General features: G+C 49.7%; 1 protein-coding gene across 1 annotated transcript in view; it reads left to right on the forward strand.

The window, feature by feature from the left end:
* Nucleotides 1–349: 349 nt before the first annotated feature.
* The window catches only part of MAP3K11 (mitogen-activated protein kinase kinase kinase 11), a 29,477-nt gene continuing 8,368 nt past the window's right edge, over nucleotides 350–21,458 (forward strand). Inside the window, exons 1-5 of the mRNA XM_081841786.1 lie at nucleotides 350–1,804; nucleotides 16,798–16,978; nucleotides 19,010–19,158; nucleotides 19,320–19,495; nucleotides 20,996–21,236. Of these exons, the coding sequence (XP_081697912.1) occupies nucleotides 1,111–1,804; nucleotides 16,798–16,978; nucleotides 19,010–19,158; nucleotides 19,320–19,495; nucleotides 20,996–21,236 (1,441 nt within the window). The 5' untranslated portion in view covers nucleotides 350–1,110. The remainder of the gene's footprint in view (nucleotides 1,805–16,797; nucleotides 16,979–19,009; nucleotides 19,159–19,319; nucleotides 19,496–20,995; nucleotides 21,237–21,458) is intronic.

Here is a 21,458-nt window from a genome sequence, read left to right on the forward strand (position 1 = left end):
TTTAGAAGTCTTCCTTTGATTGGCGTGAGCTGCAGGAGAGCGCAGAGCTTTGATTTTTACAGAACGCTGCGCCGGGAGAGAGAAAAAAGCCCAAGAGTGCTGTTGGACTCCAAAGCTTGCCCGCGCCCCTTTTTACACCAAACGAAGCTGCTCCCCTGGGAAGGGAGACAATGGTTTTATGTATCTCCTCCCACGGATCTGGAAAGCAAAAGCCCCCGCGTTCTGGAGGCCGGAGCTGACCCTTCGCTGGAAAGCACCCTTGCCTTTTGTTCCACCCAGGAGAGAGAGAGAGAGACCCGCCTCCCCCGGGGCAGGCCGAGGAATTCAAACCCCTCCCCTGCCCTGCCTTCCCCGCCTCGCTCCGTCCGGCACTTCTGCCCAGGACCGAGCGAAGCGAAGGTACAAAGCCCAGGCAGGCGCGCCATCGGGGCTTCCTCCTCGACGGGACGGGTTCCTTGTGTGCCGGGGGTCCTGCCTGCCCTCCACCCGTCCCAGCGCCGGCTTTGAAACGGGGCTAGCGAGCGAGTCCCTTCCGCGGAGCCGGGCGCCGCTTCGCCTGGAAGCTTCGAGGGGAGGGACCGGACGGGACTGGATAAGGAAGCTGATCGCGGCGCAGATCCGCTTGGAGAGCCTCGGACGGAGGGTGCCTTGGGAGAAGAGCAGGCAAGACGCGGGGGGGACGGGGACGGACGACGGAGGGGACGACCACCATTGCCTACATCGGATCGCGTTGGCGGGTTCGACGGGGGCCCTCCTAGCGAGTTCCCCGCCCGCTTGGGAGGAAACCGGCCGTAGGGAGCGGCCCCCTGTTCTCTGCGAGAGAGACTAGACGGGGCGGACTTCCTACCCCTAGTGAGGGCGATGGAGAGCCTCTGACCTCGGATTCGTTGAGAGGAGTCTATAAACTCAAAGGGCTGGATCCTGCTTCCTTGACGGGAGGGGGTTTTGGCAGGCAGGAGTGTTCACCCCACTTCCCTGCTGAACGCCCCTGTGGCCCCCTGGATGGTCTCGATCCCGTGGGAAGTGGCGAGGAAGGCAATGTTAGTGACCTAGATGTGGGGGGCCTTGGACCAATGAGGCCCAGAGGATCCCAAGGAGCCCCTGGGAAGCATGTTCCGGAAGGCCCCACTAGTGGCCTGGGGGCCAGGTTCGCGGAGCGGGGGCACCACGGCCTACGCCAACCCCGTCTGGACGGCGTTATTTGACTATGAGGCCGCCAGCAGCGACGAGTTGACCCTGCGGAAAGGCGACTTGGTGGAGGTGCTTTCGTGGGATGCCGCCATCTCTGGGGACGAAGGCTGGTGGGCCGGCAAGGTGAACAACCAAGTGGGCATCTTCCCTTCCAATTACGTGTCGCCCAAGACGGGGGGCTACGCGGGCCCCGAGAGCCCCCCTGAGGCCGACTTCCGGGACCTGAGGCTGGAGGAAGTGATAGGTGTCGGTGGCTTCGGGAAGGTGTACCGCGGCAGCTGGAAGGGGGAGTTGGTAGCGGTCAAGGCTGCCCGCCAGGATCCGGACGAGGACATCAGCACCACGTCGGAGAGAGTACGGCAAGAGGCCCGGCTCTTTGCCATGCTGCAGCACCCCAACATCATCGCCCTCAAAGCCGTCTGCCTCCGCGAGCCCAACTTGTGCCTGGTGATGGAATATGCGGCCGGGGGTCCCCTCAGCCGCATGCTTGCCGGCCGCAGGATCCCACCCCACATCCTCATCAACTGGGCCGTGCAAATCGCTCACGGGATGCAGTACCTGCACTGCGAAGCCATCGTGCCCGTCATTCATCGCGACCTGAAATCCAACAACAGTGAGTAGGAGGGTTGGGATTGGTGGTGAGGGATTTGCATATATTTGCATATATTTTGCCTGAACAAATCTAGCTGGTTGGTTAGTTCGTTTCAAAAATGTGCATCCCCGCCTTTCAGCTTGAAATTGCTCATGTAACGATATCTTAAGATCAAACAGTGGAACGAAACGTGAGAAAATGTAACCGAGCCGTAAACTGACAATAATGAGAAGAAGAACAACCGAGAAGGGAAAATAAGAATGGAACATGGAAAATTAACTCAGAACATTCCTGTTGAAATAATCTCGTTTTTAAATGCCAGCTTAAAGATGAACAGGGAGGAGGCCAGGCAGACCTTTCTGGGAGAGAATGGCATCTTCTGGGTGCCACTTTGGAAAAGGCTCTGTCTCTCTCCCCTCTTAATCAAATGTTTGCTGTTGTGCAGAAACAAGGAAAGCCTCAGCAGCTCGACAGAGGTGATAGGCAATTCCCAAGGCACCACCCTGTTTGCAGATTTGAGTGCAGTATTTAAGAAAACGAGGACACTGTAAGCCAGGAAGAGGAAGCATCAGGCCTGGGGGCCAAATACGGCCCCCAGGACCTCTCTGTCTGGCCCTTGAACCTCACCCAAGGCCATAGCCCTCACCAGCCCTGCTCTGTGCCATAGCTGAATCGTTTTGCCTGGTTTGCCTGTCTTTGGACTATGCGAAGGTGTCTTGCTTGCCTGGGTACAGGATGGGAATATGTGGGGGAAGTGGGAGCCATGCAATTGCCTTTGGCTTTTATGTGCCCAGAATGCAACCTACTGCACAAAGCTGAGCGTCACATGCATTGCTCTGCCTACTTTCGCATCTGGCCCCTCCCACCCCTGGCATGCAGCACCTAGAGCATTGGTCATGAAGGAATGCGACCTTAATGCGGGGAAGAACTTCCCCATTCCTTCCTTAAGCCTTGATAATAAATGTCAAAACTGCAATTCCAAGTTGCATCAATTTTATGGCCTAAGCTATGTCCTTCCTTATTTATTTTAGCTTTGGGGTACACAATCTAGCAGGCGGTTTGTGCCATTGTGTAGAAATATAACTTCCCGCTAGGGATTGTGCCCCACAGGAGGTGGGAACCACAGAAAGCCTTCCTTTCAGCAGTGGCGCTAAAATTTGAAATGTTGTTAGTGTTTCAAGTGTAAAATAAAAATTGGGGGGGGGGGTGGATGAAGGCAAGAAAAGGTGACTTCTGGAACAGGTGTACTGGGAGCAAGCAGCACTCTCAAAAGAAGCCATTGATAAGGAATATGCACCATAAATTTGAAGCACCTGTTCCCCCTAGAGAATCTTGGGTACTGTAATTTAAGGGTGCTGAGAATTGTTGCTCTTTGAGGGGTAAACTACAGTTCCCGGGATTTTATTTGCTTTTAAGTTATGGTGTATATGCAGCAATAGGAATGTAGGAAGCTGCTGTATAGCAAGTCAGACCATCGATCTATCTAGCTCAGTATAGTATAGAAACATAGAATTGTAGACTTGGAAGGCACCCCAGGGGTCATCTAGTCCAACCCCGTGAAGCGTAGGAATCTGCACTAGCTGGCAGCTGCTCTCCCAAGATTTCGCCAGGGGACTCTCCCAGCCTAACAGGAGACATTGAGGGTTTAAACCTGGGACCATCGGTGTGCAAAGTGGGCACTTGACCACAGAGCCACATCCCTCCCTGAAGGGGCAAGCTGCCCAGTGGACAGGAAGGTTTTGGAAGGCACGGGAAAGGAGCCTCCCTTTAAGCCAGAATCCGGCCTGGAACCTTCTTTCAGTTCTGGGACATGAGAAGCGAGGGTGCCTCTGAGCACATCCAGAGTACTCTCCTCCTCCCTCCCCCGCCAGTTAAACACATTTCCCCCCTCCCACCTGCCTTAGGTCAAGAGGGGAACTAAGGTGGAGGCAGGCATGAGAACTAGCAGGTCCAGTTTGGGAAATGAAGTTCTATCTGCCACCCTCTCACTGTTCTCCTCCCGGAGTTTTGCCACCAGACAGCAAATGAGTGTGACCTCAGTGACCCAAAGCTAGAAGGAAGTGACAGCAACTCTCTCTCTCTCTCTCTCTCTCTCTCTCTCTCTCTCTCTCTCTCCCAGAAACTAACTCTACACTGTCGTTTCCTCTTGTGAGGGCGAGATAAATGTTTTTCTTTCCATGCAAACAAGACCCTGATGATTTGAAGCCTTTTCCTCTCTCTCTCCAGGCGCTGGGCTTCCTCCAGCTGTAGATTTGGGGAGGGGAAACCAGGGACAAGGAGGGGGAATTTTGTCCCATACCATTGCAGCCCTCGCCCTAAGCAACTCTTGCTTTGATCTGTTTGAAAGCAAATCTTCCTGTGGCAGAAGCCCGCACCTCCCCATCACAGATAGGCAGATGGCCAGAGTTGTCTCCCTTGTGCTGGTTGCAAGGCACTCTGCACATGTTCAGAGGAACATTGTCCTCTAGACCAGTGTTTCCCAACCTTGGGTCTCCAGCTGCTGTTGGACTACAATTCCCATCATCCCTGACCATTGGTCTTGCTAGCAAGGGATGATGGGAATTGTAGTACAAAAACAGCTGGAGACCCAAGGTTGGGAAACACTGCTCTAGACGTCGCGTCTTTCAGCCAGAGCAGTGGTGGAAGGGTTCCTGTTTCAAAGCTGCTCGGATGATGGCTGTTTTCTTAGTCCCATCCCAACTGCCCGCCTCTGTCGGTCATATGAGAATCACGCCTTGCAGGGTTGTTTTAATTCTGGATTAATGAATTTAACTCTGGGTTAATGAATTTAATTCTGTATTAAAGAATTTAATTCTGGGTTAAATGGGGAGCATCTGTTTGGCTACCATGGGGAACGAGACGCTGGAAGAGGTGAGCCTTTGCTCTCAATCCGGCAGCTCTGCTTCTTGCGCTGCGGGAACAGTACCTAGCAATTTGTTCCCTAAATTGTAGTTATTACTGTTTGCAAAATGCCCACCATTATGTCAGGCACGGTGTGAGAGGAGGACAAGCCCGTATATGGCAGGGAATGTTCACTGCAACAGGATTCCTCCAAATATAGGACTAAATGGGAGCTGCCTTTGGATGCAAAGTTGGGAAGGGAGTAGATGTTAAGCATCCATCCTGCACCTGCGTGCAGAGCACTGTCCTCCTCGTTTCTTGGTCATCCTGAGTGTGACAGAATGCTGCAAACTGGGATATATGCATATATTTTAGGCCCGCGGATCTTCCTGGCTCAGGGGCCTCACCTAGAGTCGGAAGGGACCCTGAAGATTGTCTAGTCCAGGGGTGGCCAACTCCCAAGAGACTGCGATCTACTCACAGAGTTAAAAACTGGCAGTGATCTACCCCATTTTGGGGGGGTTCAGGTCAAAGCTGTTGAGCTTCTTTGGGGGGAGCCACTGATTTACCAGTGATCTACCACAGAATGTCTACTTATCTACTGGTAGATCACGATCTACCTGTTGGATGTGCCTGGTCTAGTCCATGGGTAGGCAAACTAAGGCCCGGAGGCCGAATCCGGCCCAGTCGCCTTCTAAATCTGGCCCGCGGACAGTCCAGGAATCAGTGTGTTTTTACATGAGTAGAATGTGTGCTTTTATTTAAAATGCATCTCTGGGTTATTTGTGGGGCATATGAATTCGTTCATTTCCCCCCCCAAAAAATATATATATATATATTCCGGCCCCCCCACAAGATCTGAGGGACAGTGGACCGCCCTCCTGCTGAAAAAGTTTGCTGTCCCTTGGTCTAGTCCAACCCTAGGAATATGCAGCTGCCCCATATGGGGATCAAACCTGCAACCTTGGCGTTATCTGCACCATGCTCTAACCAACTGAGCTATCCCACTAGGGCACAAGATAGGGAATATTTTAAGCCTATGAGCCATGTTCCCTTCTGGGGTCACATTCCCCTTGTAGGCAGGACTAGCAGCAAAAGTGGGTGGAGCAAAAATAATGTTAATTTTACCATTGTATAATCAGCTAGTTTCTACACACACTCAACACATTGCACTGTATCCTCCGTCAAGAAGCATGATCAGAGTTCAATGACACATTCCAGCTTGGCAAAAACACCCAAAGGAGGATGTGGAACATCTGGAATTTGACAGAAGGGCATCCTGTTCAGAGCATACAGTATAGCCCATAGCTGTCAACTTTCAGATTTGAAAATAAGGGATCAGCAGCCTCACCTGTTCCAGGGATAGTCTACGGGATATCTAACAATCCGAGATAGCAGTGGGAAGCATCAGGAAACGGCGCTGGAATAAGGGAATTTCCCCGCAAAAAAGGGGAAGGTTGACAGCTATGGTATATCCTCTCCTAACAGGCTCAAAAAACCTTGCCGTCTGCCTCTCTATAGAAATATAAGCTACCACAACAGAACGTAGACCAGAGCTTTCCAAACTTGTCATGGTGGTGACGCACTTTTTAGACACGCATCATTTCATGACACAGTATTTCAGTTCTACTAGCATACCAGTAATTCAGCTTTACCAGCAAGCTCTCATTCTAGCCCACACTGCAGCCAGCACGATAACGTGTCGTGACACAGAATTTGGAAAGCTCTGACGTAGACAGTCATTTTTAAGTCAGTTGGAGGTGGCTTGGGAGAGAGATTTCGCTTCCTGTGATGTACACACATATGCAAACTTATCTCTTCCTACTGTCACTTCTGATCAAACAAGTTTTGTGGGGGTGGGCGGGGGGGGGGGAATACGAAAAACTTGCCAAACCTGTTTAACACAGGTGAAAGTGGAAGGAGTAGGTACACCCCCCAAGCAGTGAACCCTCTTTCAAATTCTTTTCGACTCCTCTCAAAGGACAACAGTTGCTTGTCTATAGGTTCTCTCTTCTTTATTCCAGGTCTTATGCGTATGTGTGTGTGTGTGTGTGTGTAAATTTGTCACTCATCTCAGTATTCAACCATCTGGCAATATCTAAAAGCAGCATGAGAGTCGTCTTTAAATATCTGAAAGGCTGTCCGTCATGCAGAAGACAGAGCAGACTCAGGCCACCTTCACACCATACTATAATACTACTTTATAGTCGTGACTTCTGTGCCAAAAAATCCTGGGAAGTCGCGTTTGTTAAGGGTGCTGAGAGCTTTTATTCCTCTATTTCCCTCCCAGGGCTACATTTTTCTGAGTGGTTTAACAGTCAATCTCTTTCCCCAGGTAGCACTAGAAATGGTAGCTTTGGAAAGGAGAGAGGAGTCTCCTAACAACTCTCAGCATCCTTAACAAGCTTCAGCTCCCAGAATTCTTTGGGAGAAGCCATGACTGTTTAAAGCAGAGATCAGCATACTTTTTCAGCAGGGGGCCGGTCCACTGCCCCTCAGACCTTATGGGGGGCCAAACTATATTTGGGGGGGATGAACTAATTCCCATGCCCCACAAATAACCCAGAGATGCATTTTAAATAAAAGGACACATTCTACTCACGTAAAAAGAACACTGATTCCTGGACCGTCTGCGGGCCAGATTGAGAAGGCGATTGGGCCGGATCCAGCCCCCGGGTCTTAGTTTGCCTACCCATGGTTTAAAGTGGTATCATAGTGCTTTAAATGTATGAATGTGGCCTTGCTAACTGTTGTTCTGGAAGATTAGGTGAAGAACCCTAGGTCTGGGAACAGCAGGGAAGAAGGTTTTGGCTAAAGATTAAGAGAAAGGTCCTAGTGGCATAAGCTGTCTGACAGAGAACCAGGCTGCCTTGAGAGTCGCAGGTGGGCTCTCCTTTGCAGGGGCTGTTAAATCCCTGAGTGGCTGTCGGTCAGGGCTGTGTCACTGTAACATGCTGCACAAAAGATCCTTTGTGGAGGTCATCTTGTGCAACCCCTTGCTCCACGAAGGATCTTCAGTAGATTTCAGGGCTTGCCATTAAGCCAAACCAACACAGAGTTTTCATGTATTGATGAATTCATCAATGCATGAAAACTATGTGTTGGTTTGGCTTAATGGCAAGCCCTGGGGAGCTGTCTTGGGGGAGGACAGTTGCTACGGTATGTTGTGAACCGCCCTGTGATCTACGGGTGTGGGGCAGTGTACAAATTTAATAAATAATAATAATAAACACAGTTTGAGCCAAGGCTTGGCCCTCACCCCTGTTTTTAGTGCTCTAGTTTGCTGTCGAACATACAAAATGCTAACAGAGAGGAGAATTTCTTTATACCCAGGCAAAGTGGCACTTTCAGCTTTACACCACAATATTATAGAGGCTGGATGGCAATGCTTCAAACACCATTCTTTGTTCTCATTACAGGAATTCCAACCCCCTTCAGTGAATTCCCAGGGTGTCTTACCGTAAATGCAATTAAAAGAGTAAGAGAAGCACCACCATTTAATGAAGCAGCTGAAAAGCAAGGCCAGGAGATAAAATTATTCTTAAAAGCTGTTGTTGTAGTTTTTAAAAGCACATCTTTGCCCCATGCAGAAGCCAAATCAGAGTAGGCCTCACCCACGCTTCCTTAAGGAGAGCATTTCACAACTAGGCTGCCGCCACAGAGAAGGCCTTTTCCTCGATCACCACCCACTGCGCTTCTGATGGCAGAGGACAGCCGCCAACGAGACCTAAAAGCAGGGATGCGGAGCTTGCGGCCCTCGGCCTGGCTTCATGTGGCCCTCAGTCAAATATCATGCGGTTGGCAGTAGCTGGGGGGGGGGGGAGGAGGAGAAAAAGTGGGGAGTGGGAGGCAGGAACAGCTGAAGCAGAAGCAATGATGGAAGGGGAGAAGGAAAGCCCTATGCAAGAAAGCAGTCCAGACCTCTGGCAAAAGAAATCTGCCCATTCCCTGACAACCTGCCAGGCAAAGAAAGGTGGGGGTTGTAGAAAGAGAGAGACAGAGAGAGCTGGCAGTGGGAAGGTGGAATGGGGAGCTTACCCTTCTAATCCTGAGTGTTACCACTTCCCATTAAGGTAGGGAGTAGTTGCTGACAGTGTTCGAAATTAGCCAGGGGCCAGGCGCATTTTGCGGTTTCGACCACTCCACTCGCAACCAAGTGAAGGTGCCTGGGCGCCAGGATGGCGCCTGACATCTCTACCATCTGGAGATCATTGGATCTGGTCTGTTTTCACACACTAATACCCCATCCTGTAGAATTCTTATCAGTTACATTTTATCTTCACAATTGGAATGAATTTCAGGAACCAAATTGCTTTATCTGTGCAGCCTGAGCAGGAGCAGTCAGCATTAAGAAAAAGAGGTCTGAGTAGGCCGGTAGATATGCGGACTGTCCCTGGATCAAGTGACTTTTCTTCTTTAAGTTCTCAAAAGTTCTTAAGCTAGCTCAAGGTTGTCAGCTGAAGTAGCCAGATGTTTTAACGGAGAATCAGTCACAGTGAGTCCATGAAAAAGAAGACTTTAGAGCTGTCTTGCCCTAAAATGGCAACTAGACATTCTCTTTTGGTGACTGCAACCTTGGTTTAAGGAGTCATTTGGCTTATAGACTTGAGTTTCTAACACGGCAAGTCTTGGCAGGGCGGCAGAAGCAGGAGACGAGGAAAGTGCTCATTTCAACCACACACATAGGCACACTGTGTTTTCATCTTCAAACCATAGCTAAATTTAGCTATTGTTGAAAGCGACATGTGAACCAATCCATTGCCAGGGCCCTTTGCAGAAAAAGTGGGATGCAAATATTCCAAATAAGAAATGAAAATATGTGCTGGTAGCAGTCTGACAAGGCCTTCGAGAGGTGGACCCCACCATCTCCACCATGACTGTGTGAGACCTGAGATCCGACATTTTTTTATTTTATTGCATTGCATTTCCATCCCACCTTTCTCTCTCAGGAGCTCAAGGTAACCTTAACAACCCTATGAGGTAGTTCCAGTGTCACCCAATGTCACCCTGGGATCTCCGTGGCCGAGTGGAGATTTGAACCTTGATCTCCCAGTTCCTAGACTGACACACTAACCACAACACTGTACTTGCCTGCGCACTCCAGTGAGGAGTCTCTGTGGGGCTTCTCAACTTAGGTGTCAACTTTTGAATTGGTGGCGGCAGCTGCTGTCGCTGGTGTGCCTTTAAAGATCTTACCACTCCTCTTGTGGTGCTGGCACGGTTGTTCTGCACCCCCACTCACCCCACCCCCGCACCAAGGTGAGGATCTCAGTTCTGCCTGTTCTCTCTGCTGTCCTGGAATTGTGAGCCAGAACTCCCAGACAGTTGGGGAGGCCAGGGAGTTGTGAAATCACGAGCAGAAAATCCCCGCGTACCAATTGTGCAATAATCACCATGGGAACTCTCTCGTATGTAAAGCAGCCGTCCTTGGCAGTAGAATCACAAGTAGGGACCCTGTGGTTGTTTATGTGCATGTGACTGAACGTCCGTGTGAGAGGCAAGATGATTTCTGTGTAACATATATATCCTCCTTATGTTCTAAGGCTTTACTCCTCTGTTGCAGACCAACCAGCTAAGGCATAAGTGTTTCTCTGTGTGTGTACTAGTTGAGGAGGGAAGGGCAATTCACTCTGTAGCTGCCCCAAGAACTCCCCTTGTATTATACTTGCTAATAATATTACTTACTAATAATATTGTTCAAGGTTGGTTTCCATCTCAGTCTTATTCTGAGTAGACCTATCGGGAGGTTGTGGACTCTGCTTCCTTGGAGGTTTTTAAGCAGAGGTTGGATGGCCATCTCTCATGGATGTTATAGCTGAGATTCCTGCATTGCTGGGGGTTGGACTAGATGACCCTTGGAATTCCTTCCACGCTACAATTCTATGATTCCATGATTCTATGATCCAATGAAATCCATAGCTATAACTAGCTTAGGACCATTTATTCCCATGGGTCTAGCCTGAGGAAAACATAGTTGCTGACGACAACCCTAGATATATTTATTACCTGCCCTTCACAATGATGTTCCAGAGTATTAAAATCAGTTAAAACTGATATTGCAGTACCTTGAGAACCTTGCCTTTTTGAGGGGAGAAGAGACAAATTTCTAGTTCTTTATGCTGCCAAGTAAAAACTCAGTGGGCCGCCCATGAACACAAAGTAGTGTGCTGGTTAATTCGTAGGTAGAATTAACCTAATGGCCTCCCGAACAATATTTACACCGTACATTTAAAGCACTAGGGTACACTGGGCAGCTTCCAACTTATATAAAAACATAATAAAATATTTAAAAACTTCCCTACACAGGGCTCCCTTCAGAAGTCTTTGAAAGGTTGTATAGTTACTTATCTCCTTGGCTTGGGTTTTGTTTTGTTTTGTTTTTGCATAACTCCATACCCTCCAACGTTTCTCCAATGAAAATAGGGACATCCTAAGGAAAAGCGGGACATTCTGGGGTCAAATCAGAAACCGGGACAGCTTCTGTAAATCCGGGACTGTCCCTGGAAAACAGGGGCATGTGGAAGGTCTGAAGTGTGAGTGCTGCCACGCTAAAAGATGGATTGCTTACAAATGTGGAATCAGTGTCACGTGGCACCTGAATCGGCGCCAGTTCCACAGACCAAAGCGATTTGGGTGGGTATGGAGGGAGACAAGGCAACTTGATAAGTTGTGTGTGTTTGTGTGGCGGTGCTGGTAAGCAGACCTCCCTCCGGGATCTCTAGGAAGGCTGTGGATGTCGGTGGAGGGTGTGGCGTTGTTTTAAAGAGGGCTTTCCTTGCGTAGGGTGTTCTTTCAAGGCAGAGGAGGGAGGGAGGGAGAGAGAGTTGTTCGCCAGCCTCTCTTAAACAATGGCCCAGTGGTTGTAGCAGAGATCTGGTCCCTTCACTTCCTCCCCAGTGGCTTCCTGCTCGCTCTCGCTCAGGCTTCCTCTCTGTCCTGGCTGACTGGGGAAGGGAAAAACGTCTAGGCCTCAGAGCAGCAGCAGCAGCTGTTGGGGGCGGGGAGGGTGCCTTCTTGGGGTACTTCTGTCGGGGGAGCCCCTTCCCTACAGCCCAACGGAACAATGGACCGATTCTCCTGCCAGCGCCACACACAATGGGGCGCTCAGTGACGCAGCGTCCCAGGGAAATGCTTGAGTCGCCTACGGGTCATGGGGCCAAAGCCCAGCCAGAATGGCGGGGCTGGGATTGCCTCGCAGCCAGGGCTGCAGAAAGGGCTTGTGGGCCATAGCTGAGGGTCAGGGCTGAGAGGGATTGATGCTCCCAACTGGTACTAAAGGAACGTGGGGGGTGGGGAGTCCTTTTGGGTCTCTCGGAGGGAGACACCCATAACCATTTCCCAGGATCTGGGAGGTACAAAACGGTAACAGCAGTGCCTCTGATGACGTGCAGAGTGCAGTCTTGGGTCACCGTATCCTGTGCTCGTACAGCTGGATTAAGAAGACAGACTTGCTTTCTTCTGTTTATTGGGTGGTGGTGTTTGTATTTATAATGCTCTGCAGCATCTGTCAGACATGAGACACTAATCCGCTTATGTGTTAGGTAAGGCAGATAGTCGCAATTCCAAATATGTCAGATCAGAAAGGTATGGCAAGGCAGCTCTGTTTCAAGTAGCATTAGGGATTATTTGGTTTATTCATAACCAAAATACAGTCGTACCTCAGAAGTCGAACGCCTTGCAAGGCAAACGTTTTTGATCCCGAACTCCGCAAACCCGGAAGTGATTGTTCTGGTTTGCGAACGTTCTTTGGAAGCCGAACGTCCGTTGCAGCTTCCGATTGGCTGCAGGAGCTTCCTGCAGCCAATCAGAAGCTGCACCTTGGTTCTCCAATGTTTTGGAAGTCAAATGGACTTCCGGAACAGATTTCATTCGACTTCCGAGGTACGACTGTTGTGAAATGGACCTAAGTCTTGGTGGACGTTTACAAAGGGCTTTTGCCTGTATGTATCTGCAAGGAGGAGGGAAGGAAGAGTGTTTCAGCTGCTAGGGGCCAAAGTCCCTTTGCCCTCCCCCAGTAAAGTATTTGAGGGGGCCAAGCCCCCCAAAGTTGATGGGCATTGCCATTCAAATGGTGTGGGTGAGCCCCAACATGTGATTGATTATGGGGGGGCTGAGCTTACCTGCCCTCCCCCAAATATTTTACTCAAGTTGGCACCCCTGGCTCAATGGGAAGACATCTACTTGGCATACAGAAAGTTGCCATTTCAATCCCTGGCATCTCCAGTTAGCGTTTTTGGGAGCATCCTTTTTGAGAGCTGGACATTTATCTCTGTCTGGCAGCCACTCAGAACAGGCAGCAGCTTTTTAACAGGCAAGCTGCACATTGTTAAATGCACGATCACATTTAATGTACCTGCTTTAAAAAGGTGGGGGTAAGGAAGCCGAATCGGGACCACATCACAAAGGGAACTGCATTAACCCTCCTCTCTTGCCATGGTGAACACATACACATGGAAGTTGTTGTACACGTTTCCCTCCTGGGCAAAGAGCAGCGTTCAGTGCGGTGATATTTATCAGAGTCCAGGCACAGAAGAAGGAAAAGGTTCAACAACCCTCTCCCTACCACATGCCACTGTATAGATCCCTGACCAACATAGGCCTGATCCCCCTCCCTCGTCATCCCCCAAAATGCCTGCTCTTAATAAAACGAAACAAACCTGAGCACACTCAGTGTGATTATTGGTTCCTAAGATTTGTCGTCTCCTATTCTGTGTGTGCCCCCAAACTGTTCTGGGGAAACATCCTGATAAGCAAGAGTTGTCTGGAGGCAGAACAGGCAGCCTTGGGAGGTGGTGGGCTCTCCTTCACTGAAGGTGCATAACTAGAGACTTTCAGGGATGCTGTCACTGGAAGATTCTTGCCCTGGGCAAGGGGTTGGGCTAGATGACCGTTAGGATCCCTTCCAGCTCTAGGATTCCACTGCCCTTCCTATGTTGGTGATGACCACAAACATCTAGATGCTCCTTCTGGCTCCTGGATCTCAAGTTGTATAGGTCTTTAGGGGGAATCACTACCATCTCAAATAGAGGTTAAAAAAAAACGGACCAGGAATTACATGTGCTTTTTCCAGCTCTGGCATGTTGCATTCCTGACAGTCAGGCATTAGTTTCTGATGACTGGTCCCAGGGCTCTAGCGTTGATCTTGGAGCATCAAACAGGTGGGGTAGAGAGCCTTAAATATGAGGACTAGCAACTTGAAAATAAGACCCAAAGCCATTGGAATCCAGTGGGAAATTGAAAACACACTTGTAGCAGCAGGAGAGAAGTATGAGTTCAATCTGGAAAATTCACCACTGTACTGAGCAAAATTCTTTCATCTCCCCACTTTGAAGAGTAGTGAATGGGGGAGTGGGTTTCAGCTTTTTGGACCATCAGGGCGTGGAGCCAGGACTCCTGGGTTCTTTTGCCTGTGAAGTTCTGAGGTGGGTTTAGTAGGTTAGAGCAGAGGAGCGTGACTGCTTCTGCCTCGCCCTGGCGCAGTTTCCATGCTGTGTGTGTGTGCCAAGTGCATGGAGGAAGCTTGGCAGCGTGGGCAAAAGCTGCCAGCACAGGAAGCTCCTTTTGTGCCAGGGAGGTTCTGACGAGGGTGCCTTCCCAGGGACCGATTGCCACATAGTGCAGCAATAAGAATGTCAGGAGAGCTCTGCTGGATCAGGCCCATATGGCCCTGTTCTCACTGTTGCCAACCAGATGTCTGTGGGACGTTCACAAGCAGGACCTGAGTGCAGCAGCCGTGATCCCCACCAACCAGTGTTTGGAGGCATAGTGCCCCCAATAGCATATGTAAAATATTGCCATTGTATCTATAGCCAAATCATAACCTCTTAGCCACCCAAAAGGCAGTACTCTAGAATGGCAACTTAAGCTGACAGAATATGCGCTTTGCAGACTTAACATATAGAACAAGAGAACGAGAAGAACATATGTTTAAAGAAGATTGGAAAATGTTTATTGAATATATGGGGGGTAACTACATCTGAAAACACTGGCAGCATTAAGATAAATTCAACAGTGTAAATAAGTTTTGATGGATGCAATAATGGAATACTGAATGGTTTAGTTTTTGTAAAATATGCAGGGATTTATGATGTGCAAAATGTACCATGGAAAGAGAAGAATGGAAGTCATTAATATTTTAAGGATGTTTAAATGAGTATTTAAAATTGTAAAACAGATTTTTTTTTTTAATTATACACACACACACACACACACACACACAAAATAAAACAAAATGGCAGTACTCCAGAGGGCTGTCACAAAAGGCTGTCAGCCTTTGTAATTTAAGCTCCCTTTAAGCTGTTGCTATTATTATATATTAGGGGACGTGGGTGGCACTGTGGGTTAAACCACAGAGCCTAAGGCTTGCTGATCAGAAGGTTGGCGGTTCGAATCCCAGTGACGGGGTGAGCTCCCGTTGCTCGGTCCCTGCTCCTGCCAACCTAGCAGTTCGAAAGCATGTCAAAGTGCAAGTAGATAAATAGGTACCGCTCTGGCGGGAAGGTAAACGGCGTTTCTGTGTGCTGCTCTGGTTCACCAGAAGCGGCTTAGTCATGCTGGCCCCATGACCCGGAAGCTGTACGCCGGCTCCCTCGGCCAATAAAGCGAGATGAGCACCGCAACCCCAGAGTCGGACACGACTGGACCTAATGGTCAGGGGTCCCCTTTACCTTTACCTTTATTATTATATTTGGGATGCAGGTGGCGCTGTTGGTTAAACCACAGAGACTAGGGCTTGCCGATCAGAAGGTCGGTGTGTTCGAATCCCCGCGATGGGGTGAGCTCCCGTTGCTCAGTTCCTGCTCCTGCCAACCTAGCAGTTTGAAAGCACGTCAAGTGCAAGGAGATAAATAGGTACCGCTCTGGTGGGACGGTAAATGGCATTTCTGTGCGCTGCTCTGGTTCGCCAGAAGCGGCTTAGTCATGCTGGCCCCATGACCCGGAAGCTGTACGCCGGCTCCCTCGGCCAATAAAGCGAGATGAGCACCGCAACCCCAGAGTCGGACACGACTGGACCTAATGGTCAGGGGTCCCCTTTACCTTTACCTTTATTATTATATTTGGGATGCAGGTGGCGCTGTTGGTTAAACCACAGAGACTAGGGCTTGCCGATCAGAAGGTCGGTGTGTTCGAATCCCCGCGATGGGGTGAGCTCCCGTTGCTCAGTTCCTGCTCCTGCCAACCTAGCAGTTTGAAAGCACGTCAAGTGCAAGGAGATAAATAGGTACCGCTCTGGTGGGACGGTAAATGGCATTTCTGTGCGCTGCTCTGGTTCGCCAGAAGCAGCTTAGTCATGCTGACCACATGACCCGGAAGCTGTCTTCAGACAAACGCCGGCTCCCTCGGCCAGTAAAGCGAGATGAGCGCCGCAACCCCAGAATCCCTTTACCTTTTTTTTATTATTTGTTTGTTTGTTTGTTTGTACCCCACCCATCTGATTGCGTTGTCCCAGCCACTCTGGGCTGCTTCCAGCATATACAAAAACACAACAAAACATTAAACATTTAAAAACCTCCCTATAAAGGTTGTATGATCCGCTATGCTGAAGTCCATTAACCACCTTTAACATGCTATTTCCCCCTCTCCCAATATTTATTAATATAATGTGCTAAAACCCAAATAGCCTTGAAAAATAAAAAAAGTGCCCTTAACTTTCCATCCCACCAATGTTGGGTCCATGTCCTAACTTAGCATTAGGACAACTTCCTATGGACTAGGGCATGGGAGACCAGGGTCAACACAGCCATGAAGCTCAGCGGGTGACTTTGGGCCAGTTGCTATCGCTTGTCCTGACCCACCTCACAGGGTTGTTGTGAGAATATAATATTGAGAGGGGAAGAAATCCGTATGCCACCTGGAGCTCTCTGGCGCCATACAAAATTATCATCAGGATGGGGCAATGGTAGATGTCCGTGTTAACGGGAGAAAAGGTATTTTGTTACTATTTGTAACAAAAGGACTCTGAGCATATGAAAGGTGTCTTATACTCACTCCTGATTAGCCCCTCAGATTTACATGGGGAATTTTAAGGAAAGGCTTCCAGGTTATGAGCAATGAGGGCCAGGGAAGCTTTGGCCCGCTAAAGCCTCTCTGATGTGTTTTCCTGGATGGAGGCCTCCAAACCTCCTCCACTGGCTTCCCTCAGAATCCCATGTCTGCTTCTTTTCTTCCCTCAGTACTGCTGGCGGAATACGTGGACGATGGAGATGTGAGTGGGAAAACGCTGAAGATCACCGATTTTGGGCTGGCCCGCGAGTGGCACAAGACGACCAAAATGAGCGCGGCGGGCACCTACGCCTGGATGGCACCGGAGGTCATCAAAAGCTCCACCTTCTCCCGGGGCAGCGATGTCTGGAGGTGAGAGGGTGGGGTGGGCCCTGTCTAAGGTTGGATTTTGGCCTTGGAGCCCAGATGTGCAGGAAAAAGCAAGGACCCTCTTGCCCTGGGACACCTCCCTTGCCAAAGCAGAACACCCTGTTTTGAAAACTGTGTCAGAGTCCCAGTTAACTAACACGCTCTTCATATTCTTGCTCCAAGGATCTGTGGAAGTCCACAGCAGGTAAAGGAAGCCAAATTCTGTATGTGTGTAAGAAAAGAGTCTCCCCTCTTACACACACACACCTTTCAGGCTGGGTTTGGAGCTTTGACAGGGAAGCAGCTCAGACTGAGGGTTTGTCTGGGAGCTGGAGGTTCCAGCCCTTTCTGGCTCTCGGCCATGCCCTGATCCAGGCAGGTGCTGACTTGCACTTCCCCCTCCTCACATGCAGCTAGCCAGGCACTTTGACAGCAACTCTGAAGCTCCTGGCTGCCTTGCCATCTCCTGTGGCCCTGAGGGAGACTGGAGGGTCTGAGAGCCAGCCAGTTAGTGCAGGGATCCCTAACAGGTCCTCACAATCATTGGTAGTGTGGATATCTGCTATGGGGCCGGATCTGCTCCCCTTGTTCCTCTGCCAAGGACACTCCAGGTCCAGGTCTGGGCAAACCCAAGCAGTGTACGTGTGTGTAAGAAAGAGGCAGACAGAAACAGGCCTCATTCACACCATACATTTAAAGTGCACTGGTGCCGCTTTTAAATTGTTTTGTTACCCCCAAACGAATCCTGGGAAAGTGGGAAGGGTGACGGGCATTTTTAGGAGACCTCTGTTCCAGAGCTACACTTCTCATAGCGGTTTTCCAATCAATTCCTCTTTGTGGGGAACTCTGGGAAATTGTATCTCAAGGAAGGGAATAGGGGCCTTCTAACAACTCTCAAGGGACGCAGGTGGCACTGTGGGTTAAACCACAGAGCCTAGTACTTGCCAATCAGAAGGTCGGCAGTTCAAATCCCCGCGACGGGGTGAGCTCCCCTTGCTCGGTCCCTGCAAGTAGATAAATAGGTACTGCTCCGGCGGGAAGGTAAACGGCGTTTCTGTGCGCTGCTCTGGTTCACCAGAAGCGGCTTAGCCATGCTGGCCCCATGACCCGGAAGCTGTACGCCGGTTCCCTCGGCCAGTAAAGTGAGATGAGCACCGCAACCCCAGAGTCGGTCACAACTGGACCTAATGGTCAGGGGTTCCTTTACCCTTTACCTAACAACTCTCAGCTCCCAGGATTCTTTGAGAAAAGCCATGACTATTTAAACTGGTATCCCAGTGCTCTAAATGTATGTTGTGAATGTGACCACAGTGTGCATACACAGGACAGGACACTGGGTAACGAGTGACTGAAACCATTTTTCATTGCCCGTCATGGGTGTGGTGCAAAAAACACCTTGTGAGCTTGCAGCTCGAAGTCTCGATCGCAAGCATCAGTCTGAAGTAAGCGTAAAGAGATGGGTTTCACTTTCCAGGTACATGTTTGCTTGCCGTTTTAGCCTTGCTAATTAACTGAGGGGAAAGACCCCCCCTCCAGTGGCTGATAAATATCAATAATAAAAGAGTCTCTGCCCTCATACTTACAAGTTAAATTGTTGTTGTTATTTTATTATTTGTACCCCACCCATCTGACTGGGCAGCTCCCAACAAATATAAAAGCATAATAAAAGATCAAACATGTAAAAATTTCCCTAAAAGACACTGCACAAAAGGAAAGTAGATTGGGAAGAAGGAGGAAAAAGACATTTGGCACTAGTTCTTGGAGTTCTAGTAAGGACCAGCTGGAATAGGAGATCAACTGGAAGGGGACAGAGTGGAACCCTCTATGGAAGCAGTTTCAAAATGTCTGGATAAGAATAATGAGGAGGAAATTTATAATTCCCACCCCCACGGCTGCAAAGATCAGGAGAGGAGGGAAGCCCAGAGCTCCACCATTTGGCCTGTTTTGAGAGGGCAGCAGAATATCACCCTGCAAGTGTGTGGCTCAACAGCACCCTAGAATTTAGCCTGCTCTCCCTTGTCCTTTTCCCTCCAGCTATGGGGTACTCCTTTGGGAGCTTCTCACTGGCGAAGTTCCATACCGGGGCATTGATGGACTTGCCGTGGCCTATGGGGTCGCTGTGAACAAGCTGACACTTCCTATCCCGTCCACTTGCCCAGAACCCTTTGCACGTCTCATGGCAGGTAAGCAGGAAGCAGTAAAGGAGGCGGGACTTGGGGGTTCCATCACGAGATGGGACCCCCTGCAAAAAAGGTGGGAAAGGATTGTACCCGTTTCTGGCACACGTTTGAGCTCTGTGTGCATTCTGTCTCCCTCCCTCCCGCTTCCCTGTTGGTCTCGCCAGAGTGCTGGGACCAGGACCCCCACCGGCGCCCCACTTTTGCATCCATCCTGTCCCAACTGACGGTGCTGGAGACCCAAGTCCTCCATGATATGCCCCAGGAGTCCTTCCACTCCATGCAAGATGATTGGAAAGTCGAGATCCAGGACATGTTTGATGAGCTGCGTGCCAAGGAAAAGGTAAGGGAGAGATGAGAGGATCTGGAACGTTCATTCGGGAGCAGGGCTCGAGCCTAGAATCTCGTTGTTGTACCAGAACACAACACTTTTGAAAGCAGCCTTTGTCAACCTGGCTCCCTTCAGATGTTTGGGACTACAATTCCCATCAGCTCAATGGGAGCTGTAGTCCAGAACATCCAGACTGCCTGGAGGTACCAGTCAATCTGTCACTTATTTTATCATACGGTCACAGGCCTGCCAAAATAGAACAAACAGAGAATAAAAACATGATAATTAAAACATTCACTTATTTAAAACACAATATGATACAAAGGGTAAAGCATACATATTTAAAATACCAATATGATAAAAGGATAATCCATCTACTCCCAGAATGAAGGCGCAGGATACTACCCTGAAACTGGGACCTTGTACACGTCCCCGTATTACTGACAGATAGTGCTTCTGAAACAAACATAAAGTGTAATTAATGAGTATGAATGGGCTTTGTTCTGTTCTTTCTTTTTAGCTAGGAGGGAGGTTGATGGCTGCCATTTTATTTCCCAGGAACCCACAGTACGGCGCCACTGCTGGGCATTCTGGGACAATAAAATGTTGATGTCCAGGAGGAGGCAGCAGTAGACGAAAGAAGGGTGAGGGTGGATACAAAAACAAATGTGGGTAATTAAATCAGGGGCTGGGAACTTTGACCCTTCAGGTATTACTTTACTGTAACTCCCATCATCACTGGCCATCGGCCATGGTTGCTGAGGCTTATGGGAGTTGTGGTTCAGCAACATCTGGAGGGTCCACATCCCTGAATTAAAGGAAGGCGAATTTACTCTCTGAATTGCAAGTCAGGTGAGGGGTTTACTAATGAAAATGGGTGGAAAAGCAATTTCTGTGCACCCCTTTGCCCAGATCAGTGGAAGGGCTCATGTGCTGGCTGGGACTGATGGGAGTTAGAGTCTTGGATGGGCCCTGGGGAAGGGCCATACCTCAGCGGCCGAGCACCTGCTTTTGCACGCAAAAGGTCCCATGCTTGTTGGGGCTGCTGGGAGTTGTAGTTTTGGAGGGCCAAAAATTCCCCATACCTGTTCTACATGAACCAGTGTTCTGACTCACACCATACATTCAATGCACTATGGCACTACTTTAGACAGTCCTGGCTTCCCCCAAAGAGTCCTGGGAGCTGTAGTCTGTAAAGGGTGCTGAGAGTTCCCTGTGGAGAGGGATGGATTGCTAAACCACTCTGGGAATTGTAGCTCTGTGAAGGGAATAGGGGGCCTCCTAATAAATCTCAGCACGCTTCACTACACTTCCCAGAATTCTTTGGGGGAAGCCATGTTTGCTTAAGGTGATCTTAAAGATAAGGTGTGAATGTGGCCTAGGTCAGGTTCTGGCCCCGATACTTCTCATTGGAGAAAAGAAGCTCTGTCGCCTACAGGTTTCCGAAAGCCAAACACGCTCTCTACCTCTGCCCAGACCCACACACGTACCTTCCCCCCCCCTTCTTCGCAGGAACTGCTGAGCCGTGAGGAGGAGCTGAAGCAGGCAGCCCTGAAGCAGAAGTCCCAGGAGGAGTTCCTGCGTCAGCGGGAGCACGAGCTGGCGCAGTGGGAGCTGGAGGTCTTTGAGCGGGAGCTGAGCCTCCTCATTCAGCAGATGAACCGGGAGCGTCCCTACGTCAAGAAGCGGAAGGGGACCTTCAAGAGGAACAAGCTGAAAGGGAGGGACAGCGAGCACATCAGCATGCCACTTGGTAGGGCCCATGGGGGTGGGTCGGGGGGGGGGGACCAGGCAGAAGGCAAGGATTCCTGTCAAGGATGGCTCCTGGTTAGAAGGGGTGTCTTGACAACAGGCCTCCTAGGAACATAGGGTTGTTGTTGTTTGCTTGCTTGTGTGCTTGTGTGTTTATACCCTACCTTTTTCCCTGACGAGACTCAAGGCAATTGTATCCAGTGCTGGTCCTACTTAGAGTAGA

This window comes from Podarcis erhardii (assembly GCF_964252035.2).
Source record: "Podarcis erhardii genome assembly, chromosome: 15".
In the NCBI taxonomy this organism is placed as follows: domain Eukaryota; kingdom Metazoa; phylum Chordata; class Lepidosauria; order Squamata; family Lacertidae; genus Podarcis; species Podarcis erhardii.